This window comes from Pimephales promelas, chromosome 3 (assembly GCF_988280905.1).
Source record: "Pimephales promelas chromosome 3, fPimPro1.hap1.1, whole genome shotgun sequence".
NCBI classification, from domain to species: domain Eukaryota; kingdom Metazoa; phylum Chordata; class Actinopteri; order Cypriniformes; family Leuciscidae; genus Pimephales; species Pimephales promelas.
In genome coordinates, this window is record NC_142771.1 from 8,206,885 (window position 1) to 8,229,818 (window position 22,934).

At 38.9% G+C, this 22,934-nt stretch overlaps 1 protein-coding gene across 6 annotated transcripts in view; it reads left to right on the forward strand.

Annotated features, from left to right (window-relative positions):
• The window catches only part of LOC120476242 (interferon-induced very large GTPase 1), a 41,718-nt gene that overhangs the window by 13,544 nt on the left and 5,240 nt on the right, over positions 1–22,934 (forward strand). For 2 of the 6 annotated variants that reach the window (XM_039667235.2, XM_089129277.1), the window contains 4 exons: positions 170–730; positions 796–1,395; positions 1,879–3,818; positions 4,030–8,765. In XM_039667235.2, coding sequence (XP_039523169.1) covers positions 170–730; positions 796–1,395; positions 1,879–3,818; positions 4,030–8,682 — 7,754 coding nt within the window. In that variant the 3' untranslated portion in view covers positions 8,683–8,765. Of the gene's footprint in view, positions 1–169; positions 731–795; positions 1,396–1,878; positions 3,819–4,029; positions 8,766–14,668; positions 14,752–15,254; positions 15,327–15,424; positions 15,525–15,623; positions 15,681–16,751; positions 17,313–17,377; positions 17,969–19,433; positions 21,353–22,934 lie in introns of those variants that run through there. The other 4 variants (XM_089129279.1, XM_089129275.1, XM_089129276.1 and 1 more) reach the window with 4 other exon arrangements.

Below are 22,934 nucleotides of genomic sequence, written 5' to 3' on the forward strand. Positions count from 1 at the left end.
TGTTATTAATCTTTGAACCTGGTCAACTTCAAAAACACCTCCTACTGATAGATTCTGGTTATTTTGGTCTGTGATATTGATCTTGCCATCATAAACTGTTAATATTGCTAGTGCTCCGTGTTATGTTATGATATGATGAATATTAAATGTCTGATTTTACTCTTTGCAGTGAGGATTGTTCTGCTGGGGAAGAGTGTGTCAGAAAACAGTCGAGTGGGAAACTTCATATTAGGGCGAGCAGCGTTTGACAGTGAAGCTCCTCCAGATGTTGTAGAGAGAGTCGGAGGAAGACTGAAGGACAGACAAGTGATCCTCATCAACAGTCCTCAGCTGCTCGAAACACACCTGTCACTTCGTCAGATTACGAAGACCGTGAGAGAGTGTGTGTCTCTGTCAGATCCAGGACCTCATGTGATCGTTCTGCTTCTCAAACATGACCAGTGTTCAGCAGAAGATCAAGAGTGTGTGGAGAAGGTGCTGGACTCTTTTTCTGAGCGGGTTTATCAACACACCATGGTGCTCACGACACAAGAGCCGACTGAAACCGATGACATCCTACAGAAAATCATTCAGAAATGCTGCAACAGACGCTTCAGTCTTCAGGGAAACAGCTCTCCTGATGATCTCCTGCAGACGTTTGAGGACATTGAGAAAATGAATGATGGACGGCACCTGGATTGTGCTGAAGCTTCACAGGGTTTCACAACGAAGCAACAGGACACAGAAAGACGTGAGTGTGAAGATAAATGATGTTTCTAATGACAAATGATCAGTTTTTAAATGTTCTTCTATCAGTTTCAGAGGGGGAGAAGCTGAATCTGGTTGTGTGTGGGAGCGACGGCACATTAAAATCCTCCATATCAGAGCGGATCCTGCAGCACACAGACAGAAGATCAGACGTAGATCTTCATGGTCGTGTGATCCGTCTAGTGGAGCTTCCAGCTCTGTTCAACACTCGGCTCTCAGTGGAGGAAGTGATGCGTCAGACTGTCTGCTGTGTGTCTCTCTGTGATCCTGGAGTTCATGTATTCCTCCTCATTATTCCTGATGCTCCACTGACTGATGAAGAAAAATCTGAAATGGAGGAGATCCAGAGGATCTTTGGCTCCAGAATCAACAAACACATCATGATCCTCATAATGCAGAATTCAGAGCATCAGACAGCAGAACTCAATGAGGAAACACAGTCTGCCATTGAGAGGTTTGGAGGACGACATCATTTCTTTGGTCCCACCACACAAGTGTCCACATTGATGGAGAATGTTCAGAAGATGCTGGAAGAAAACAGAGGAGAGTTTTTCTCCATAGAGACATTTCTGGAGGCACAGATGAAAACAAAATATGAAGAGATGAAAAAGAAAAGTCATTCATTAGAGACACATTTATTCTCACAAGGTAATGGCCACCAGGAAATCAGTCTAATACACTATATTAAGTGTTACCAAACGGCAGAGATGGGTTCATGGGTGGAATAAAAATATGGCAGGACTTTTACTTTCTGACCCCTGGACTTTCCACCTCTGCTTGATGGTAGGGACTTGAGACTTGAACATGTGTGACTTACTCCCATCTCTGCCAAAGTGTCTGAATAAGTTTTGGTAATGTCCTTTTTCTTCTTCAATATACTTTTTGAAGTCATTTATTAAGAACCAATTATCACTAACAATAACATTGCTCCAACCAATAGCATATACTCTATATAATACAATATAACAAACAAACCTCTTAATACCAGACAATATACAGGCTAAACAAGCAGTCCTTATAAAAATACGGGTTTATATAGATATAAAAAACTACATCTTACATAATCAAACTTACAAAAAAAAAACCCTGTAGACTAAAACTGATGTATTTCCTCTTTTGCATGTTTTACAGACAGTGAAGATGAACTGAGGATTGTGCTGCTGGGAAAAACTGGAGTTGGGAAAAGCGCAACAGGAAACACCATATTGGGAAGAAATGCTTTTAAAGCGGAACAATCTTTTGAATCAGTGACCAGTGAGAGTCAGAGAGAAACATCTGACATCAACGGTCGACGCGTTACTGTGATCGACACTCCAGGACTGTTTGATACTGAACTGACTAATGAAGAGATCCAGAGAGAAATCAGACACTGCATCTCCATGATCCTGCCTGGACCACATGCGTTTCTCTTACTGATTCCACTGGGACGATTCACTAAAGAAGAACAAGAATCAGTGAAGATCATCCAAGAGATGTTTGGTGAGAAGTCTTTAATGTTCACCATCGTGCTCTTCACCAGAGGAGATGATCTAAAGGACAAAACCATTGACCAGTGTTTGGGAAAACCTGGATCTGTGATCAGAAACCTGATTGAAGTGTGTGGAAACAGATATCATGTGTTCAATAATAATCAGACTGGAGACCGAACACAGGTGTCTGATCTACTGGAGAAGATAGACAACATGGTGAATGCAAACGGAGGGAGTTTCTACTCGTGTAAGATGTTCAGACAGATGGAGAGAGAACAACAAGAACAACAGATGAAGATCCTGATGGACAGAGTGGAGCAACTGAACAGAGAAAGAGAAGAACTGATGAAGAAACAAGAGGAAGAGAAAGAGAGGATGAAGCTCACAATGGAGGAAGAACAAAAGAATCACGAGAAAGAGAGAAAGAGAAGAGAAGAGGAGCTCAAAAGAGAAAGAAGAGAACAAGAGAAACTTCAGAGAGAGATACGAGACGAGATGAGACGAGAACGAGAGACATTTAAACATGAAATAGAGGAAATGAAGGAAGAAAAAGAGAAACTTCAGATCAAATACAACACAGAAATAGACAGAATAGAGAATCAGATGAAGAAAAGACTAGATGAATATACAGAAAGAGAAGAACAATATAAAACACAAATAAAAGAGAAAGAGAGAGAGATCAGAGAGGAGATGAAGAGAGAGCGAGAGGAATGGGAGAAACAGGAAAAGACAAGAAGAGACGAAGAGGATGAGAAAAGAAGAGAGAAAGAACTGAGAGTTTTGGATGAATTTAATGAGAGACTGAAACAAGAGAGAGAGAGAATGGAAAGAGAGAAAGAAGATCTTCAATCTAAACATGAAGAAGAAGAAAACAAGATGAAGATCCTGATGGAGAAAATGACCAGCGAAAGAGAAGAACTGATGAAGAAACATGAAGAAGAGAAAGAGAGAATGAAGATGAAGATAGAGGAAGAACGACAGAATTATGTTGAAGAGAAGAAGAGAAGAGAAGAGGAGGATAAAAAGATGAGGGAGAGAGAAAAAAAGATTTCTGGTGAAGAGATTCAGAGACTCAAGAGTGAAATGGAGAGAATAGAAAGAGAGAAAGAGAGAATACATATTATGATGGAGGAAGAAAGACAGAATCACGAGAAAGAGAGAAAGAAAAGAGAAGAAGAACTCAGAGCGAGAGAAGAACAATTTAAAAGAGAAATTAAAAAAACTGAGGAACAGATGAGAGACATGATGAGTAGAGAACGAGAGGAAAGGGAGAAACAGAAACTAGAGGAAATGACGAGAAAAGAAAAGGAAGAGAAAGAAAAACAGATTTCTGATGAAGAGATTCAGAGACTCAAGAGTGAAATGGAGGGAATAATCAGAGAGAAAGAGAGAATGGAAAGAGAGAGACAAGAACAGCTAGAGGACTTAGAGAAGAGACTGAAAGAAGAAATAAACTTGAGAGAAGATCAACAAAAGACTTTTGAAGAGAAACTGAAACTCCTTGAAGAACAGCGTGAAGATGAACTGAAGAGAAGACGAGAGGAGTGGAGAGAGGAAAAGGAGGAGATGAAGATCTGCACTGAAACTGATGATTCACTACAGGTGAGAGATCAGAGAAACCTGGAGAAAACAATACATGTTCATCCATTAAAACACTATTAAAATATTTACTATTCATCCATTATTATATTTTAACACTGTAAGTTATCTGAATAAATGTTTACAACATTAAACAGCTAGAAAACCCTGAATAAAACAAATATATTATTGTTATTTTTTTGTTTACTTTACTGTATCATTGTGTTTTAAACAGGGAGAAAACAATGGAGGAGTCCCAGCACATCTATTTCGCAGACTTCATCTTCACAGGAACAATAAACTGAGAGCTGCAGATGTTCTTCAGATAACTGAACATTCATTACAGTCCCATGAGTCCTGTGCTGAAGAGGAGCTGAGTCAGACTTTCATACGAAAACTACTGATGATGGACTACAGAGTAAGATACATTCATGTTAATAAGGCCAGTGATGATCAAACACAACAAAGAGACACTGACACATCTGAAGACTTTGGTGATTTATTCCGAGAAGTGACATTTTCTATTAAAGGAACAAGTCAATCTGATCGCATTCACCCGATGGATGTTCAGATGGCCGTGTTTCATTGTGCTGATGGTTTCCTGAAGCAGTTGATGGTCACTAAACTGTCCCAGTGTCAGTACGCTCTCCCTCTGCTTGTTCCTGATCCAGACACACAACAGATTGAGTTTCCTCTCTGGACATTCAGACAAATCAACAAGAGCTGGAAGATGAGAAACAACAACAATGAGATCACCAGTCAAACCCATCCGGTCTACAAGGCAGAAACTCCAATGGTGTGTTTCTTCAGGTTTGGCTCTGTGTCTTCATCCAAGTCTCAGCTGATGAACAGTCTGATCAATGAGAAACACAACACGTTCTTCCACAGGAACTGTCCAGGCAGCAGCAGAACCAGAGTCCTGATGGATGGAGTGGTGGAGATCGCCTGGTTCTGCCCCTCTGGGAAAAACACGGATAAATTCACGGACTGTGTTGCGTTCTGTAATCTACACGGTGATGCAGGAGATCATGAGAAACAGCTGCAGATCCTCACTGAAATGGCCTCAGTCAATGTTGTTCTTCTACCAGTAATGGACAGGAATTCCAAACATGCAGCAAAGTTCCAAAACCTGTACAAGGACAAAAAACCACTCATTTGTCTTTTTACAGAGGATAAATCTACTGTATTGAAGATGAAGAAAGGGAAATATAAGATTGGTCTGAAAGACAGAGATCGGTCAGATGTATCTGAAGAACTCAGAAGAGCCATAAATGAGTGTCTCTCAGAATCATCTTCCACTTTCAGACTTGAAGATGTGTCCAAACACTCAGACATCAGAGTAGATGAGGAAGATGATGAAGACTGCAAGAGAGGAAGAGAAGCAGCACAGCAGATGATGAGTTTACTAGAGGATAAAGATCTGACAGAAATCAAAGACTCATTTCTTCCTCATCAGGGGAAACTGTGGCGTCAGTGGAGTCAGAAGAACAGAGAACTACATCGACCTCAAGGAGATAAGATAGAAATTGACATCAGTAGAAAAAACAGTGAGATCCGTGAACAACAGCATGAATCTGACATCAGTGAGTTAATAATTTTCTTCATTAGTGAAATGAACTCATATGATGAACTTAAGAAGATATTTTTCCTAAAATGGCTGAGAATCCTCCTGGATGATTATACATCAGCTGACCTTTCTGCTCTACACCACAAGTATGATGAAAAGTGGTCAAATGTCTTAAAACTGAAAAAGAACGATTATAAACCTGAGCAACTCAAAGCTGAACAAGCAGAACTTGAGAGAATATCTGAGGATCTTCAAGCTGCAGCCTTTGGTTTGGAGCACATCATGAGGGAGATCGGTCAGATCTATGAATCATGTTCATCTGTGAAGAAGGACAAGAAAGATCTGCAGTTTCACTTCTCTTCTCTCCCGAGTCTTGCAGCAGAGATGATGATCTCTGGATTTCCACTGGAGCTGATGGATGGAGATGCTGCTCATGTTCCTCTGGTCTGGATCTCTGCTGTTATAGATGAACTCATCCAGAAACTGGGAGACCAGAGAGTCTTTGTGCTGTCAGTTTTAGGGATTCAGAGCTCTGGGAAATCCACCATGCTGAACGCCATGTTTGGACTCCAGTTTGCCGTCAGTGCTGGCAGGTGCACCAGAGGAGCTTTCATGCAGCTGATCAGAGTCTCAGACGAGATGAAAACACAGATGAACTTTGACTATATTCTGGTTGTTGATACTGAGGGTCTTCGTGCTCTAGAACTGGCTGGAACATCAACAAGACATCATGACAATGAACTGGCCACATTTGTTGTTGGTCTTAGTAATCTGACCTTGATCAACATCTTTGGAGAAAACCCAGTTGAGATGCAGGACATTCTTCAGATTGTTGTTCAGGCCTTCATGAGGATGAAAATGGTCAGACTGAATCCCAGCTGTGTGTTTGTGCATCAGAACGTCTCAGACGTCACAGCTGGAGAGAAAAACATGGAGGGAAGGAGACGACTGCTGGAGACACTGGATGAGATGACAGAGCTTGTTGCTGCAGATGAAGTCTGTGATACAGAATTTTTCAGTGATGTCATTAGATTTGATGTACAGAAAGATGTGAAGTATTTTGCTCATCTCTGGGAAGGAAGCCCACCGATGGCACCACCAAACCCAAACTACTGCGAGAATATTCAAGAAATAAAGAAAACTATTATGGCTCATGCTTCACAATCACATGGAATTAGACTGATAGACCTAAAAGATCGTATTAAAGATCTCTGGATGGTTTTACTAGATGAAGCATTCGTCTTTAGCTTTGGAAATTGTCTGCTGACTGCAGCAAAGAAGAAACTGGAGACTGAATACAGCAAGTGGTCCCTCAAGCTCTGCAGTGCCATGAATAAAATAGAGAACAAACTACAAATCCAAATTGAAAATGAAGCGATATGTGAGGTTGAGGAAACTTATCTTCAAAGAGAACTGAAGAATACAAGTGAAGAAGTGGAGAAATCAATGTCTAAATTCTTTGAGAAAGACACTTATGCAAATTTACTGATTCAGGAAAAAAAATCAACTGAAACCAAAATCAAAGAGTTTCAGGACAAGATTGTGAGAGAAACAAAGAGGAAATTAAATGAGGTTCTTCAGCAGCGAGACCTGAAGAAAAAGATTGATGCTCAGAGGAAACATCTTGAAAACACTCTCTATGAAAAGAGCAAAGAACTTGCTTTAAAACTGAAAGATAAAGCAAACAACGAAGAAACACTAAAGAAAGAGTTTAATTTGATTTGGGAACAGATTATTAAGATCACCGCAGATATTGACATATTGAAAGATGTGGTAGAGATGTTTAGTAGCTTAAAACAGAACAAGAAGTACAACGATATTCTTACTGTGCAAAGTTACTCTGAATATGTCATTTTCAGAAAGTCCTCAAAATTCTACAATACACAATATAGAAATGCGAAAACTCTCATTTCAGATGATGAAGCCAAAATAAGAACAGTAGTCGAAAGTGTTGTTCAACAGACAGACAAACTGATTCAGTCATTCAAGATTTCAAAGCTGGGCTACAACATCAGCTTCCTTCAAGAACTGGCACGTTACATCAAGAACAGTTTAACTGAACATCAAAGAAAATGCAAAATATATCATTTTAAGGATGATTTCTTTATGGATTTGGTTTATTCCATCTGTAAGAGATCAAACATGATGATCACTGACCAACACAGAGTCTTTAGGGAAGCCAAGAATCCTGAACTCTTTCATGAGAAGAGAAGAGTAGAATATTACAGAATTTTCCAGAAATACTGTCATGGATCAACATCAGCTGCAATTTTTGGTGAGATCATTTGTCAGAAGCTGAAAGAGCCCATTGAGCAGAGTGTCTACAAGAAGACTGCCAGAGATCTGGCTGATGAAATGAGATCAAACCGTGAATCACTGAATGGAAACAGATCAAATCTGGAGAAACACATCCTGAAGACACTGGCAGAAGAGGAGGATTTTGGCAAATACATGAACTACATTCATAATCCCAGAGATCACTTCAAGAGTTTCATCAGAGATGAAGTCAGTCGGTACATCACTGATAAGTTCAGTGTCAGTGTTTTACCCAAGATGGAGGAGAACATTAAACTCCTGCAGCAGAAGATCATGGAAGCTGCACATGAATCAACTGAACATGTTCAAGAGAATAAAGGAGATGTTGGTTTGTGGTTGAAGAGTTTCACACAGCAGCTCTCAGATGAGCTGATCTTCTCTGAAAAAGACCTCAGTGGAGTCAAACATGATGATGTTGATGATTTCAACCTCCTAGAGGATGTGATAAGAAAAGAACTTTCTGCTATAATGTCTGACATCAGCAGAGAGTTCAACAACGTAAAAACGGACCTCAAGTGCAGACCAGATGAGCTTCTGATTGATCACTTATGTCAGTGCTGTTGGGTTCAGTGTCCGTTCTGTAAAGCCGTCTGCACCAACACCATAGAAAACCATGAAGGAGATCACAGTGTTCCTTTCCACAGAGTGAATGGAATTTCTGGCTTATTTTTCGTTTCTACACAGAATCTTAGTACTGATATCTGCACAGATTTATTGGAATGCAATTTGTATCTTAATGCAAGAACTGGGAAACCTGTATTATTTAGAGACTACAGACAATTAGGAGGAGTTCATGCTGACTGGAGCATCACCCCTGACCACACCAATCTGCCCTACTGGAAGTGGTTTGTGTGTCGGTTCCAGAAAGATCTGGAAAAACATTACAACAAAAAATTTGGGTGGAAGGGAGCAATGCTAGATGAATGGAGAAGATTCACAAAACAGGAAGCTATTGAGAGCTTACATACATATTTCGAGGGGAGTGGACGAAGATCGAGATTCTAAAATGCCATCATATCGAAGTCAGAAATTAGTCAGTGAAATTCTGAAATCATCTACACATCAGATGAGAGGATTAAATTCCTCCAGTCATACCTGTGAAATGATTTTAACAATATATGTCTGAACATATGCCAAGTTCAAAATATCTAATGTATAAAATGTAATATTTATTATGAAACAAAAAAGGACTTATAGATTGTGACACTGCTAACGCTTAGTGATTGTAATCGGATGGTTGGAGAAAAATGTGATTTAGTTTTTTTGTTTCGTTTTTTTGCATATTTTTTTTTAATAGTGAATGCATTAAAACGCAATACTACATTTTCAGAGAGTTGAAGAAGTAAATCCTGACACAGCGTCCATACAACCTATGAATGGGTTTAGAAAAATGCAATAATTTTAAATTTGTAATACAAAAGATCCCAGAGTTTGTCTCTCTCACAACAGCGTTTGACAGTCTGTGAGTCAGAGAAATGTGAGGAGGAAGACAAAGCATCTTGGGATCATGGGATTGAAAATTTCAGGAAGTTTTTCAATCATTTGAATGAGATAACTCCAAAAGTTTACATATGACTGAAGGTGTGCTTAGAACAAGAAAACAACTGGACGCATGTGTCAACAATTTAAGGGACAGAATCGAACTGTCAGACCTAAACCTGTTCTTCAGACGTCATTCCTTTCAGATTATTCAAAAAAGTTTTTGATGAAATTGGCCCTTGTGTAACTAAAATGGTTAACCTCTCGCTGTCTACTGGCGTTTTTCCAGATGCTTTTAAGCATGCTATAGTGGAACCATTACTAAAAAAGGCAGGTCTGGACCCGTCGGATTTGAATAGTTTTCGGCCTATTTCTAAGCTCCCGTTTTTATCCAAGCTCATTGAGAAGGTAGTCTGCGAACAGTTAACATTTTACCTGGAGAATAGTAACATCTATGAGCCATTCCAGTCAGGTTTTCGTAAACAACACTCTACCGAAACGGCCTTACTGAAAGTGTCAAATGACATTATGATGTCTGCTGATTCTGGAAAACACACTGTTCTAGTTCTCTTGGATCTGTCTTCAGCCTTTGACACCGTCGACCACCAGGTTTTGCTGAAAAGATTAAAGGATCAAGTAGGGTTGTCAGGGTCAGTTCTGCAGTGGTTTACCTCATATTTATCTGGGCGTAGTTTCAGTGTTACAGCTAACCAAATAAGGTCTGGGTCTGCAGACTTGCTCTGTGGAGTCCCTCAAGGCTCCGTTCTGGGCCCTGTTTTATTTTTGTTGTATTTGATCCCTTTGGGAAAGATCATACAAAGGTTCAATGATGTTTCTTTTCACCTATTTGCCGATGATATCCAACTTTACTGCTGCTTCAAGCCATCAGAGATCTGTAAGTTAAACTCCTTGCTTCTTTGTCTTGTGGAAATTAAAAAATGGCTAAGTGAAAACTCCCTGCAGCTAAATGCAGACAAGACAGAAACATTGATCATTGCCCCTGAGGATGTAATCCCTGGGATTAAACAATACTTGGGTGATCTAGGCCAGTCTGCTAAGCCAAGTCTTAGAAATTTGGGAGTTATCCTCGACAAAGACATGTCGTTAGTGCAGCACTGCAAGCAGCTGACGAGAAACTGCTTCTTTCAATTAAGGAAAATCTCGAAACTTAGAAATATGGTTTCAAGAAATGATTTGGAGCTTATCATTCATGCCTTTGTGTCTTCGCGTTTAGATTATTGTAATAGTCTATTTTTATGCCTAAACCAGAAGGAGCTCTCTCGACTGCAATTAGTCCAAAACTTTGCAGCCAGAATTTTAACACGTACAAATAGGAGGTCTCACATATCCCCAATCCTAAAAGAACTTCATTGGTTACCAGTGTCTTATAGGATAAATTTAAAAATTTTGGTTTTAGTTTTCAGAGCTTTACATGGCCAGGCTCCCCCTTATATTAGTGACCTAATTCAGCGTTATGCCCCTGTACGTGCTCTGAGGTCTGTGGATCAGAACCTGCTGACGGTTCCACGCACTTGCTACCGTACTAGAGGTGACCGATCTTTTCAGGCAGTTGCCCCCAGGTTATGGAATGACCTTCCACCGTCTATGCGCTCCTCTGATTCTGTTGATGTGTTTAAATGCAGACTTAAGACACATTTATTTGTTCAGGCTTTCAATTAGCTACCTGTGGGTTGATATGATCATGTACTGTTTATGTTTTTATTGTGTGTATTTTATGATATAAATTGTTTTTGTTGTAAAGCACTTTGTGGCCCTATACCTGTGAAAGGTGCTATATAAATAAACTTTTACGTACTTTACTTACCTGAAGAAACAAGAGCTTGAACAAACAAAAACAGCTTTGGATGAATTTGAAAATTACAGGACAGGATAACGTTCAGTGTGAAGTTGATAAACCCTGCAAAGAACTGGACCTAATAAATTCATCAATAGCTGCGTTTCCATTGTCGGCCGGGTCACTGGCCTCGGGCCTCAAGCACCGGGCTTGCGTTTCCACTGCCGAGCCAGTAGCCCCGCAGCGCTGCCATAAACCCCGCCCTTAACACGCCTTCCTGGATCAAACGTCAAACAACCCCACCCATTTCAGCGGGAATTATGAAGTTTATTCAGGCAGGACACTCTAGCTTGCTAAAATCACACGACGATCGAGAAGAAGAGGACTGAAGCGTTTGTTTGATCTTTTTGGTAATTTCTTGGTGGAAGATGAGGCAGGAATAGCTAAGATATGAATAGGTTCAGAAAGAGAGCGAGAGCGTCCAACGACGTTCGATTCGGTTACAGCGAATGCAGAGTCGCCAGCAATGAATGAAAACAGTATATATTTTATTTTAAAGTATAGTTAATTCGTATCTTGTAGTCAAGTCACCTTTATTTATATAGCGCTTTTTACAATACAGATTGTATCAAAGCAGCTTCACAGTGATAACATGAAAATAATACAATACAGATCAATTATATTGTTGAACATAAAATGTCCTCAACTAAGCAAGCCAAGCCAAGCAAAAGTCAAGGCATCAGTGGCAAGGGACCAAAACTCCATCAGGTGACTGAATGTAGAAAAAACCTTGGGAGAACCCAGGCTCAGTCGGGGGCCAGTTCTCCTTTGGCCAACAAAGGAACAGTATGATTCGGGTAGCATTACAAAATTGGATGTCGGTCCAATTTTGGAAGTCTGTTTCATCTTTTTGGAATTCGAAGTAATCATGCTGGAATGGAGATGAGTTGTTGAGGATCAATGCCGATGGCTGTCGTGTCAATGAGGCCGGCACTTAAGGATGAGTTGAGATGGGTCCAGGTGCAGGTCCACCATAGAGGGTCCCTCAGGATAAATAGAGAAACTAATTTTAGCGTAGACGCCTCCTTCTTATGATGTACCAAGTACATCAGGATTTACAGGACGTATTCCCGGTTCCTGCTGATATAAACTATGCAGCCTAATTTCGAATTTAGGAAGTCTATAGTGTGTTATGTGTATGCTAGGCCAATGAGATGTGTTTTTAGTCTAGATTTGAACTGAAAGAGTGTGTCTGCTTCCCGGACAATGTTAGGAAGATTGTTCCAGAGTTTTGGTGCTAAATAGGAAAAGGATCTACCACCAGCAGTCGATTTTGATATTCTAGGTATTATCAACTGGCCGGAATTCCAAAATTGCAATAGACGTGAAGGACTATAATGCGTTAAGAGCTCGCTCAAGTACCTCACAGCTAAACCATTTAGTGCTTTGCAAGTAATCAGCAATATTTTAAAATGTATACGATGTTTAATAGGCAGCCAATGTAGTGTTGACAGAACCGGGCTAATATGGTCATACTTCCTGGTTCTGGTAAGAACTCGAGCTGCTGTGTTTTGGACTAGCTGAAGTTTGTTAATTAAGCATGCAGAGCAACCACCCAGTAGAGCATTACAATAATCCAGCCTTGATGTCATGAACTCCTGAACTAACTGTTCCGCATTTGTCAATGAGCGCATATGGCGTAATTTAGATATATTTTTAAGAAAAATGTGGTTTAACAGATACTAGACACATGACTTTCAAATGAGAGATTGGTATCAAAGACCACACCCAGTTTTCTAACCGATGACGAAGACTTAACAGAGCAGCCATCAAGTGTTAAAGAGTATTCTAGGCTGTTACGTGTGGAAGTTTTTTGTCCAATAATTAGAATCTCTGTTTTTTCAGAGTTTTTTAGTAGTAGGAATACTAGTCATCCAATTTTTATATCAGCTATGCATTCTGTTAATTTTGTGAATTGGTAAGTTTTGTTAGGTTTTGAAGAAATATACAGCCGAGTATCATCAACATAACAGTAAAAGCTAATTCCATGTTTCCTAATGATATCTCCTAATGGTCGCATGTAAAGAGTGAATAGCAGCGGTCCTAGTTCTGAGCCTTGTGGTACGCCATACTGAACTTGTGATCGATAAGACATCTCTTCATTTACTGCTACTAACTGATAACGGTCAGATAAGTATGATTTAAACCATGCTAATGCAATTCCACTAATACCAACATAGTTTTCTAGTCTATTTAAAAGAATGTTGTGGTCAATTATTATATTATTATTATTATTATAAATTATTATGTCAAATGCAGCACTAAGATCGAGTAACACTAATAGAGATACAACCACGATCGGATGATAAGACCAGACCATTTGTGACTCTAATGAGAGCTGACTCAGTACTATGGTGCGGTCTAAATCCTGACTGAAAATCCTCGCAGATATCATTTCTTTCAAGAAAGGAACACAGTTGTGAGGATACTGCTTTTTCCAGTATCTTTGACAGAAAAGGCAGATTCGAGATTGGCCTGTAATTGACTAATTCTGTAGGATCAAGTTGCGTTTTTTTGAACAAGCGGTTTTATCATAGCTAGCTTAAAGGTTTTTGGTACGTATCCTAGCGACAAAGGTGAATTAATGATATTAAGAAGAGGATCTATGACCTCTGAAAGCATCTCTTTCAGTAGTTTAGTCGGTATATGGTCTATCATACAAGTTGTTGATTTAGATGAATTAACGAGTTTGCAGAATTCTTCCTCTCCTATAGCAGCAAATGAACCAAATCTTTCCACAGGGAGACAACAATGCACCCCCTGATGCGATACTGTAGTAGACAGTTGCATAGTTATAATTTTGTCCCTGATATTATCAATCTTATATGTGAAGAAATTCATAAAGTCATTACTGCTGTGTTGCTTGGACAGTTCTGAGCTTGAAGCTTTCTTTTTCGTTAGTTTAGCCACTGTTTCAAATAGATACCTAGGATTCTGTTTATTTTCTTCTAATAGGTTTGAAAAATAAGCAGACTTAGCAGTAAGTGAAATCATATGTTGTTAAAAGTATTAAGACCTTTTTAGGAAGCAGTTTAGCTGCTATGACTCTCACCCTAATTTTCCCTCACTGTGTGTGCTGTCCCATTGCTGTGTGTAGCAGGAACAGAGGAAGGCAACAAGTGGCCATAAACACCAGGTAGGGTATCAGGAACGCACCTGACAACACACCAGTACAATACAACATTACTAAAATACCACAAACAGAATGCTAAGACAGTGTGCTGTTAATTACATTCAAAATAATTTGATAAAATACACTATTGCTGCGTCATACCTCCTCTGTACTTGTAGCAGAGGTAAGGCAACCTCCACACATTCCCTAGTCCGACCACATGTCCAGCCACAGCTAAAATAAACTCTGCTTTACTCCCCCAGTGGCCTCTCTCTTCTTTGTCCTTCGATTGTCCTAATACCACTGCACAGTTTTCACCAGTTCATAATAAATAAATAAATAAACAATGGTGGGGGAGTTGGGACAGGATTCAGGTACAATATGTATTTTAATATTTAATGTTTTCTTGAGTTTAAAAGCAGTTGAAAAATAAATAACAAAATTAGTTTTTCAAGGATTAAGGGAATCACAATGTGTATTTATTCCTCTAACTTTGACCTAGGAAGTGTAGCTTGAACTTTTTCCAAATGAAGTACACCTGTGTAACGTCACTGACTCCGCCCACACATACAGATCTCTTCCTGCTCTCAAGAAGGCAACAGGGAATTCAGCATAAGAAAGACTATAGGTATGATACATACTTTCTTATACATATCTCTGCATGTAATAAGACATTTACGTATGAAATGCTCTAAAACAAAAGCTTATTTTAACCATCAATGTAAGTAACTCTGAGCATGCAGGTGCATCAACGAGTTTCACTTTCATTTCTGTCACAGAACCGTATCAGAAACAAATCTGCGTATAAAAGACTGTGTTTAGTGTTGAGCTGAATGAATATTTGCTGATGTGTAATTAAGTTCAATCTTTTCTATGTAATTCAGAGTTTGGTCTATTTCTATACTATATGAGAATGAGAGTGAGTAAGTGTGTGTTTGTTCAGTGGGAATCAAATCTGTGACACATATCAGGTTTTCAGGAAGCTTTATGTTCTTCTAGTTGAGATTCCCAGTTCAACCTTGTTAAATAGAAAACTGAACAGCAACAACTGATGGAGCTTTACATTGTCCAGACTAATGAAAATAGACTGTGTGTTATTGTTTGAATGAAAATCCATAAAATCTCTCACAGGACGACGAAGAGACAGACATCAGATGTCAGGAGTCAGAGAAGATGATCAGCTGTACAAAATCACACTTACGTGTAAGACAGCTAGTACCTATTATTTCTGCTCGCATCCATCCACAGATGTGCAGATGTTCATTGGACATTTTCTCAGGACTGTGATGAATCTCTTACAGGATGATGATCAGACAGACGTGAGAAACCAGAAAAGACGATCGACTGAAGAATAAAGAAAGATTCAGAGGAGAAAACAGAATATCAACATGTCGACCACTGGTGAGAAACAGAGAACGTTTCAAATAATTAATCAAGAATATTTTCATATAATTACTGTGAATGAGTCAAATATAACGCAAGACTTGTGTTTCAATACAGTGATTGTTGCTCACAATCCTCCTCGCAGGAGAAACAGCAAACATGAACCTCCTTTTAGTAAGTCTTTATCTATATAAATGTCTCATATGTTGTTACAAAAGAAGCCAGAAACAAAGATGATCAGGTGATATAGTTTTAACCATCATGAAGTAGAATGATTCACTAATCTCATCACAGACCAAAAGGTTTGTGTTATTAATAGATTATTTTCACGGACAATAATTTCTTGCTACAAATCAGATTTTGTAAATTGTGATTTTTAAAATACATATGAATCTCAACAATGGTGACATGCTTCAAGAAGCAATGCATGCTGGGAGTCATCATATTATAAAACTAATGGCTCCAAGCATGCATTTCTCCATCAAGTTTGTCACCATTGTTGAGATTTATATGCTAATTATTTATGTTAGTGTGTGTCAGTTTTTTTCTCACAATGTATTTAGAAATTAAAATGTAGAATGTTTTATCTGTGGCAAAATAAAATTTTGAAATAAATAAAATAAAATAAATGCTCTTTTGCAACAAATTGTGTTTTGGTAAACACTGTTTCAAAGACAACCACTAACAATAAAGAGTCAAATAGGTCAAACTGCTGTTGTGAACTATTTTCTTTTTAAAGTTTAGAAAAGTAAGAAGCGCAGACCAGGAGACATTGATACTGTAGTTTTAATATCTGAACCTATAGTTACCTGCAACATTGAAAGCTCCGTTTCACCGGTCTCTATGTTTAGGGCGAAAGCTCACGTGATTGCCGCCAGCTCGGGATACATTCGTGTAAAACAGTTGTGCCGTGTGCCAGCTGCTTTGACGCTATTATCAGGTTAACTGACTTGTAACGTGTGAAATATATCACAGCCTCCCTAGTGTCCAAACTCGCACCATGTACGCCCGCCATTAGGTTCAAAGTTCACAGATGGCCACAGATTACTGTTGTTCCAACATTCATGGGCTACAACTTCTTTGAAGTCAACTTCTTTCAACTTCAAAAACACCTCCTACTGGTAGATTCTGTTTTTACTTGTGTTATTGATCTTGCCATCATAAACTGTTAATATTGCATGTGCTTGGTGTTATTTCATGATATGAGGATTGTGAACATTAAATGTATGATTTTACTCTTCGCAGTGAGGATTGTTCTGCTGGGGAAGAGTGTGTCAGAAAACAGTCGAGTGGGAAACATCATATTAGGGCGAGCAGCGTTTGACAGTGAAGCTCCTCCAGATGTTGTAGAGAGAGTCGGAGGAAGACTGAAGGACAGACACGTGATCCTCATCAACAGTCCTCAGCTGCTCGAAACACACCTGTCACTTCGTCAGATCACGAAGACCGTGAGAGAGTGTGTGTATCTGTCAGATCCAGGACCTCATGTGATCGTTCTGCTCCTTAAACATGATCAGTGTTCAGCAGAAGATCAAGAGTGTGTGGAGAAGGTGCTGGACTCTTTCTCTGAGCAGGTTTATCAACACACCATGGTGCTCACGACACAAGACCCGACTGAAACCAACGACATCCTACAGAAAATCATTCAGAAATGCTGCAACAGACACTTCAGTCTTCAGGGAAACAGCTCTCCTGATGATCTCCTGCAGACGTTTGAGGATATTGAAAAAATGAATGATGGACGGCACCTGGATTGTGCTGAAGCTTCACAGTGTTTCACAACGAAGCAACAGGACACAGAAAGACGTGAGTGTGAAGATAAATGATGTTTCTAATGATAAATGAACAGTTTTTAAATGTTCTTCTATCAGTTTCAGAGGGGGAGAAGCTGAATCTGGTTGTGTGTGGGAGCGACGGCACATTAAAATCCTCCATATCAGAGCAGATCATACAGCAGACAAACAGAAGATCAGACGTAGATCTTCATGGTCGTGTGATCCGTCTAGTGGAGCTTCCAGCTCTGTTCAACACTCGACTCTCAGAGCAGGAAGTGATGCGTCAGACTCTCCGCTGCGTGTCTCTCTGTGATCCTGGAGTTCATGTTTTCCTCCTCATTATTCCTGATTCTCCACTCAATAATGAAGACAAAGCAGAAATGGAGGAGATCCAGAGGATCTTCAGCTCCAGAATCAACAAACACATGATGATCCTCATAATGCAGAATTCAGAGCATCAGACAGCAGAACTCAATGAGGAAACACAGTCTGCCATTGAGAGTTTTGGAGGACGACATCATTTCTTTGGTCCCACCACACAATTGATGGAGAACATTGAGAAGATGCTGGAAGAAAACAGAGGAGAGTTTTTCTCCATAGAGACATTTCTGGAGGCACAGATAAAAACAAAATATGAAGAGATGAAAAAGAAAAGTCATTCATTAGGGACACATTTATTCTCACAAGGTAATGGCCACCAGGAAATCAGTCTAATACACTATATTAAGTGTTACCAAACTGCAGAGATGGGAGTAAGTCACACATGTTCAAGTCTCAAGTCCCTACCATCAAGCAGAGGTGGAAAGTCCAGGGGTCAGAAAGTAAAAGTACTGCCATATCACCATTATGGTATTTGCTTTGGTTCTTCATCCTTAAACTATTAACGTTAGATTTAGTTTGGCTTTTATAATTGAGTTATAACTGCCAGATATACAACAGGAAAAGCTGATCAGGTGGTGTTGGTTATGTTTAAGACATATTCATCATTTGACCTGAATCACTAAACCCATTTAGAGAGCCAGGTTTACCTTGATAATTACAGCAGCCTGTGATTCTACAGTATAGCATTTTCAGTATTTTTTAATTTAATCCAAAATATTTCTTAAAAGTTGTTCTGAACAAAAGACTTTGAAAAAATATTTTATTTGGACACACAGACATCAAGAATCAGCCTGTGATTCTCAACAATGGTGACAATAATGAATCATGTTGCAGTGCATTCTGGGTGCCACCAATCAAAACCCATTCATGGCTCCCATCATGCATTGCAGTATGAATAAATTATGATCTTAATTGTCTTAGTAATTTCCTTTTCCTAATTGAATATTCTTTTGTCACCATTGTTGAGATTCATACACTGAATCTTGATGTCTGTACCTTAAACAAAGATTTTTTTTATTAGAACAACTTTTAAGAAGATTATATTGAATAATATAGATATTATGCTGTAGAATCTCTTTGATTCTGTAATGCTGTAATGAACAGTATACAATTAGGTCAGAGATTCGGCTCTAAATGAGTTCAGTGATTCAGATCGAATGATAATTATGTTAAAACATAACCAAGACTACCTAATGAACGTGTCCCTTTGTTCATCTGGCAATTATAACTCAATTATAGCAGCCAAAATGAATTTAACGTTAATAGTTTAAGGATCAAGAGCCCAACTAAAGTACCATTCACCATAATGGTGACTAAAATGTGATTTTTCTCCTTTGTTGATTCTGCTTGTTAACATCAGGTGTCTTCAATAATGGTTAATCATAACTCAATCAATCACTTAATTAGCTCATTAACTTAAACATTATTGAGTGTTAATTTAACACTCATTGTAACACTTTAACACTCTTGAGTCTGGAGCCAAATGAACTCCTAGGAAAGTTCATTTAACATTGGAGTTTTTGCTGTGTGAGTTCATGGGTGGAATAAAAATATGGCAGGACTTTTACTTTATGACCCCTGGACTTGAACATCTGTGACTCACTCCCATCTCTGTTAATACCAGACAGCATGAACGTGTATACAGGCTAAACAAGCAGTCCTTATAAAAATACAGGTTTATATAGATATAAAAACATCACTACATCTTACATAATCAAACTATAAACACTGTAGACTTTAAAACTGATTTATTTCCTCTTTTGCATGTTAGAGAGTGAAGATGATCTGAGGATTGTGCTGCTAGGAAAAACTGGAGTTGGGAAAAGCGCAACTGGAAACACCATCTTAGGAAGAAACGCTTTTAAAGCAGAGGAATCTTTTGAATCATTGACCAGTGAGAGTCAATCAGAAACATCCGACATCAACGGTCGACGCGTTACTGTGATCGACACTCCAGGACTGTTTGATACTGAACTGACTAATGAAGAGATCCAGAGAGAAATCAGACACTGCATCTCCATGATCCTGCCTGGACCGCATGTGTTTCTCTTACTGATTCCACTGGGACGATTCACTAAAGAAGAACAAGAATCAGTGAAGATCATCCAAGAGACGTTTGGTGAGAAGTCTTTAATGTTCACCATCGTGCTCTTCACCAGAGGAGACTTTCTGAAGAACAAAACCATTGACCAGTGTTTGGGAAAACCTGGATCTGTGATCAGAAACCTGATTGAAGTGTGTGGAAACAGATATCATGTGTTCGATAATAATCAGACTGGAGACCGAACACAGGTGTCTGATCTATTGGAGAAGATAGACAACATGGTGAATGCAAACGGAGGGAGTTTCTACTCGTGTAAGATGTTCAGACAGATGGAGAGAGAACAACAAGAACAACAGATGAAGATCCTGATGGACAGAGTGGAGAAACTGAACAGAGAAAGAGAAGAACTGATGAAGAAACAAGAGGAAGAGAAAGAGAGGATGAAGATCACAATGGAGGAAGAACAAAAGAATCACGAGAAAGAGAGAAAGAGAAGAGAAGAGGAGCTCAAAAGAGAAAGAAGAGAACAAGAGAAACTTCAGAGAGAGATACGAGACGAGATGAGACGAGAACGAGAGACATTTAAACATGAAATAGATGAAATGAAGGAAGAAAAAGAGAAACTTCAGATCAAATACAACACAGAAATAGACAGAATAGAGAATCAGACGAAGAAAAGACTAGATGAATATACAGAAAGAGAAGAACAATATAAAACACAAATAAAAGAGAAAGAGAGAGAGATCAGAGAGGAGATGAAGAGAGAGCGAGAGGAATGGGCGAGACAGGAAAAGACAAGAAGAGACGAAGAGGATGAGAAAAGAAGAGAGAAAGAACTGAGAGTTTGGGATGAATTTAATGAGAGACTGAAAGAAGAGAGAGAGAGAATGGAAAGAGAGAAAGAAGATCTTCAATCTAAACATGAAGAAGAAGAAAACAAGATGAAGATCCTGATGGAGAAAATGACCAGCGAAAGAGAAGAACTGATGAAGAAACATGAAGAAGAGAAAGAGAGAATGAAGATCATGATGGAGGAAGAACGACAGAATTATGACAAAGAGAAGAAGAGAAGAGAAGATGAGGATAAAAAGATGTGGGAGAGAGAAAAACAGATTTCAGATGAAGAGATTCAGAGACTCAAGAGTGAAATGGAGGAAATAATTAGAGAGAAAGAGAGAATAAAGATTATGATGGAGGAAGAAAGACAGAATCATGAGAAAGAGAGAACAAGAAGAGAGGAAGAACTTAAAAGAGAAATAAAAAAAACTGAGGAACAGATGAGAGACATGATGAGTAGAGAACGAGAGGAAAGGGAGAAACAGAAACTAGAGGAAACGACGAGAAAAGAAAAGGAAGAGAAAGAAAAACAGATTTCTAATGAAGAGATTCAGAGACTCAAGAGTGAAATGGAGGGAATAATCAGAGAGAAAGAAAGAATAGAAAGAGAGAGACAAGAACAGCTAAAGGACTTAGAGAAGAGACTGAAAGAAGAAAGAAACGTGAGAGAAGATCAACAAAAGACTTTTGAAGAGAAACTGAAACTCCTTGAAGAACAGCGTGAAGATGAACTGAAGAGAAGACGAGAGGAGCGGAGAGAGGAAGAGGAGGAGATGAAGATCTGCACTGAAACTGATGATTCACTACAGGTGAGAGATCAGAGAAACCTGGAGAGAACCAGTTAATGTTCTTTCATTATAACACTATTATAATATTTACTATTCATCCATTATTATATTTTAACACTTTAAACATTAAAAGCTCTAGTTCACATTCTGCCCTTCTATTCATAGTTATCTGAATAAATGTTTATATATATATATATATATATATGAAGAGTCATTAGAAATTTTCTTCTAAAATGATCATTTTTATCAAGCTTATATATTTAAGTTCAGTAATTTCACTTAAATGACAATGAAGATTACCTATGAATTGCCATTTAAAACCACAATATGTAATTTCTCTGCTTTAAAAATAGCAAAAATAACTGTATCTATGTTATATATTTATATTAGATGTGTACTTACATTATCCCGACAGTTTCCACCAATTTATAGTTTAATTAAGACACGGGACGTTTCTTTATTTCCGTTTCGTCGCTTGTCTCCGTCTATGGCGTCATATAACCTTTGACTCCTCTATTTTCTCTAACTTCCTTGCGGAAGCCAAACACAAAGGGGAACACTAGGCTACCGCCAATAAAGCAAAGAAAATAACGAAGAAAAAAAAGTTGTACGTATTTTTATGTGTGTAAATCTCGTGCCCGCTCACGAGCGCTCACTCTTAACAGACACTGTCCCCGGTGCTGCTCGCGCATAAAGCGCTCCCCGTTCACAGTAACCGGGTCGTTTCATTCAAAACTGCCAACTGTTGCTGTTAGCGAGCCGCGCACATTGAATACTCTTATGAGTCAGGCTGCGAATGTGTGCCCGCTTCAGCTCTCTCATGCTTACTAAATAAACGCCTCACCTCCGGCGCCGCGCACTCACTACATTCCCTTTAGCCTTTAGCACATAGTGGATGCATAACGCAAACCCAGTCAAACGTTTGACTGCAGTATCTTATGTGCTTTATAATCCGGTGCGCTCTATATATGAAAAATATTCTAAAATAGGTCATTAATTGAAGGGGCATAATATAAATATTTATATTCGTCTGTATTGTTGTTATGGACCACGATTACGCTTTGCCTGCACGTTCTGCTGCTACAGCCAGCTCAGTAAAGCTCAAACATACGGGTGAAAAATATAACCCGAGATGGGTTTGGGACAGGAGAAGCATGACACAGGTAAACATTGGGGTTGCATTTAAAGCTTCTCGACAAGCTAAATCTACAGAGAGATGCCGTATATCCGTATATTTTGTGAAATGATGATGTCATGTCATGAGCTGAGCTGGTTGTCATTGACAGCGACAACAACTCCTGTGAGCCCACGCTCTTTCCCGACGTCATCAAAGCACGTCTTTTGTTATTATTTTAAATGAGTGACCCCTGGTGGCCAAAAATTGCATACTGTACGTTTAAGTGAAATTACTGAACTTAAATATACAAGCTTGATAAAAATTATCATTCTAGAAGAAAATTTCAAATGGCATTTAGAGGCTTTTGCATCTGAACTCTTCATATATTAAACAGCTAGAAAATCCTGAATAAAACAAATATATTATTGTTTTTATTAATGATAATATATTTTTTTTATAGTTTACTGTATTATTGTGTTTTAAACA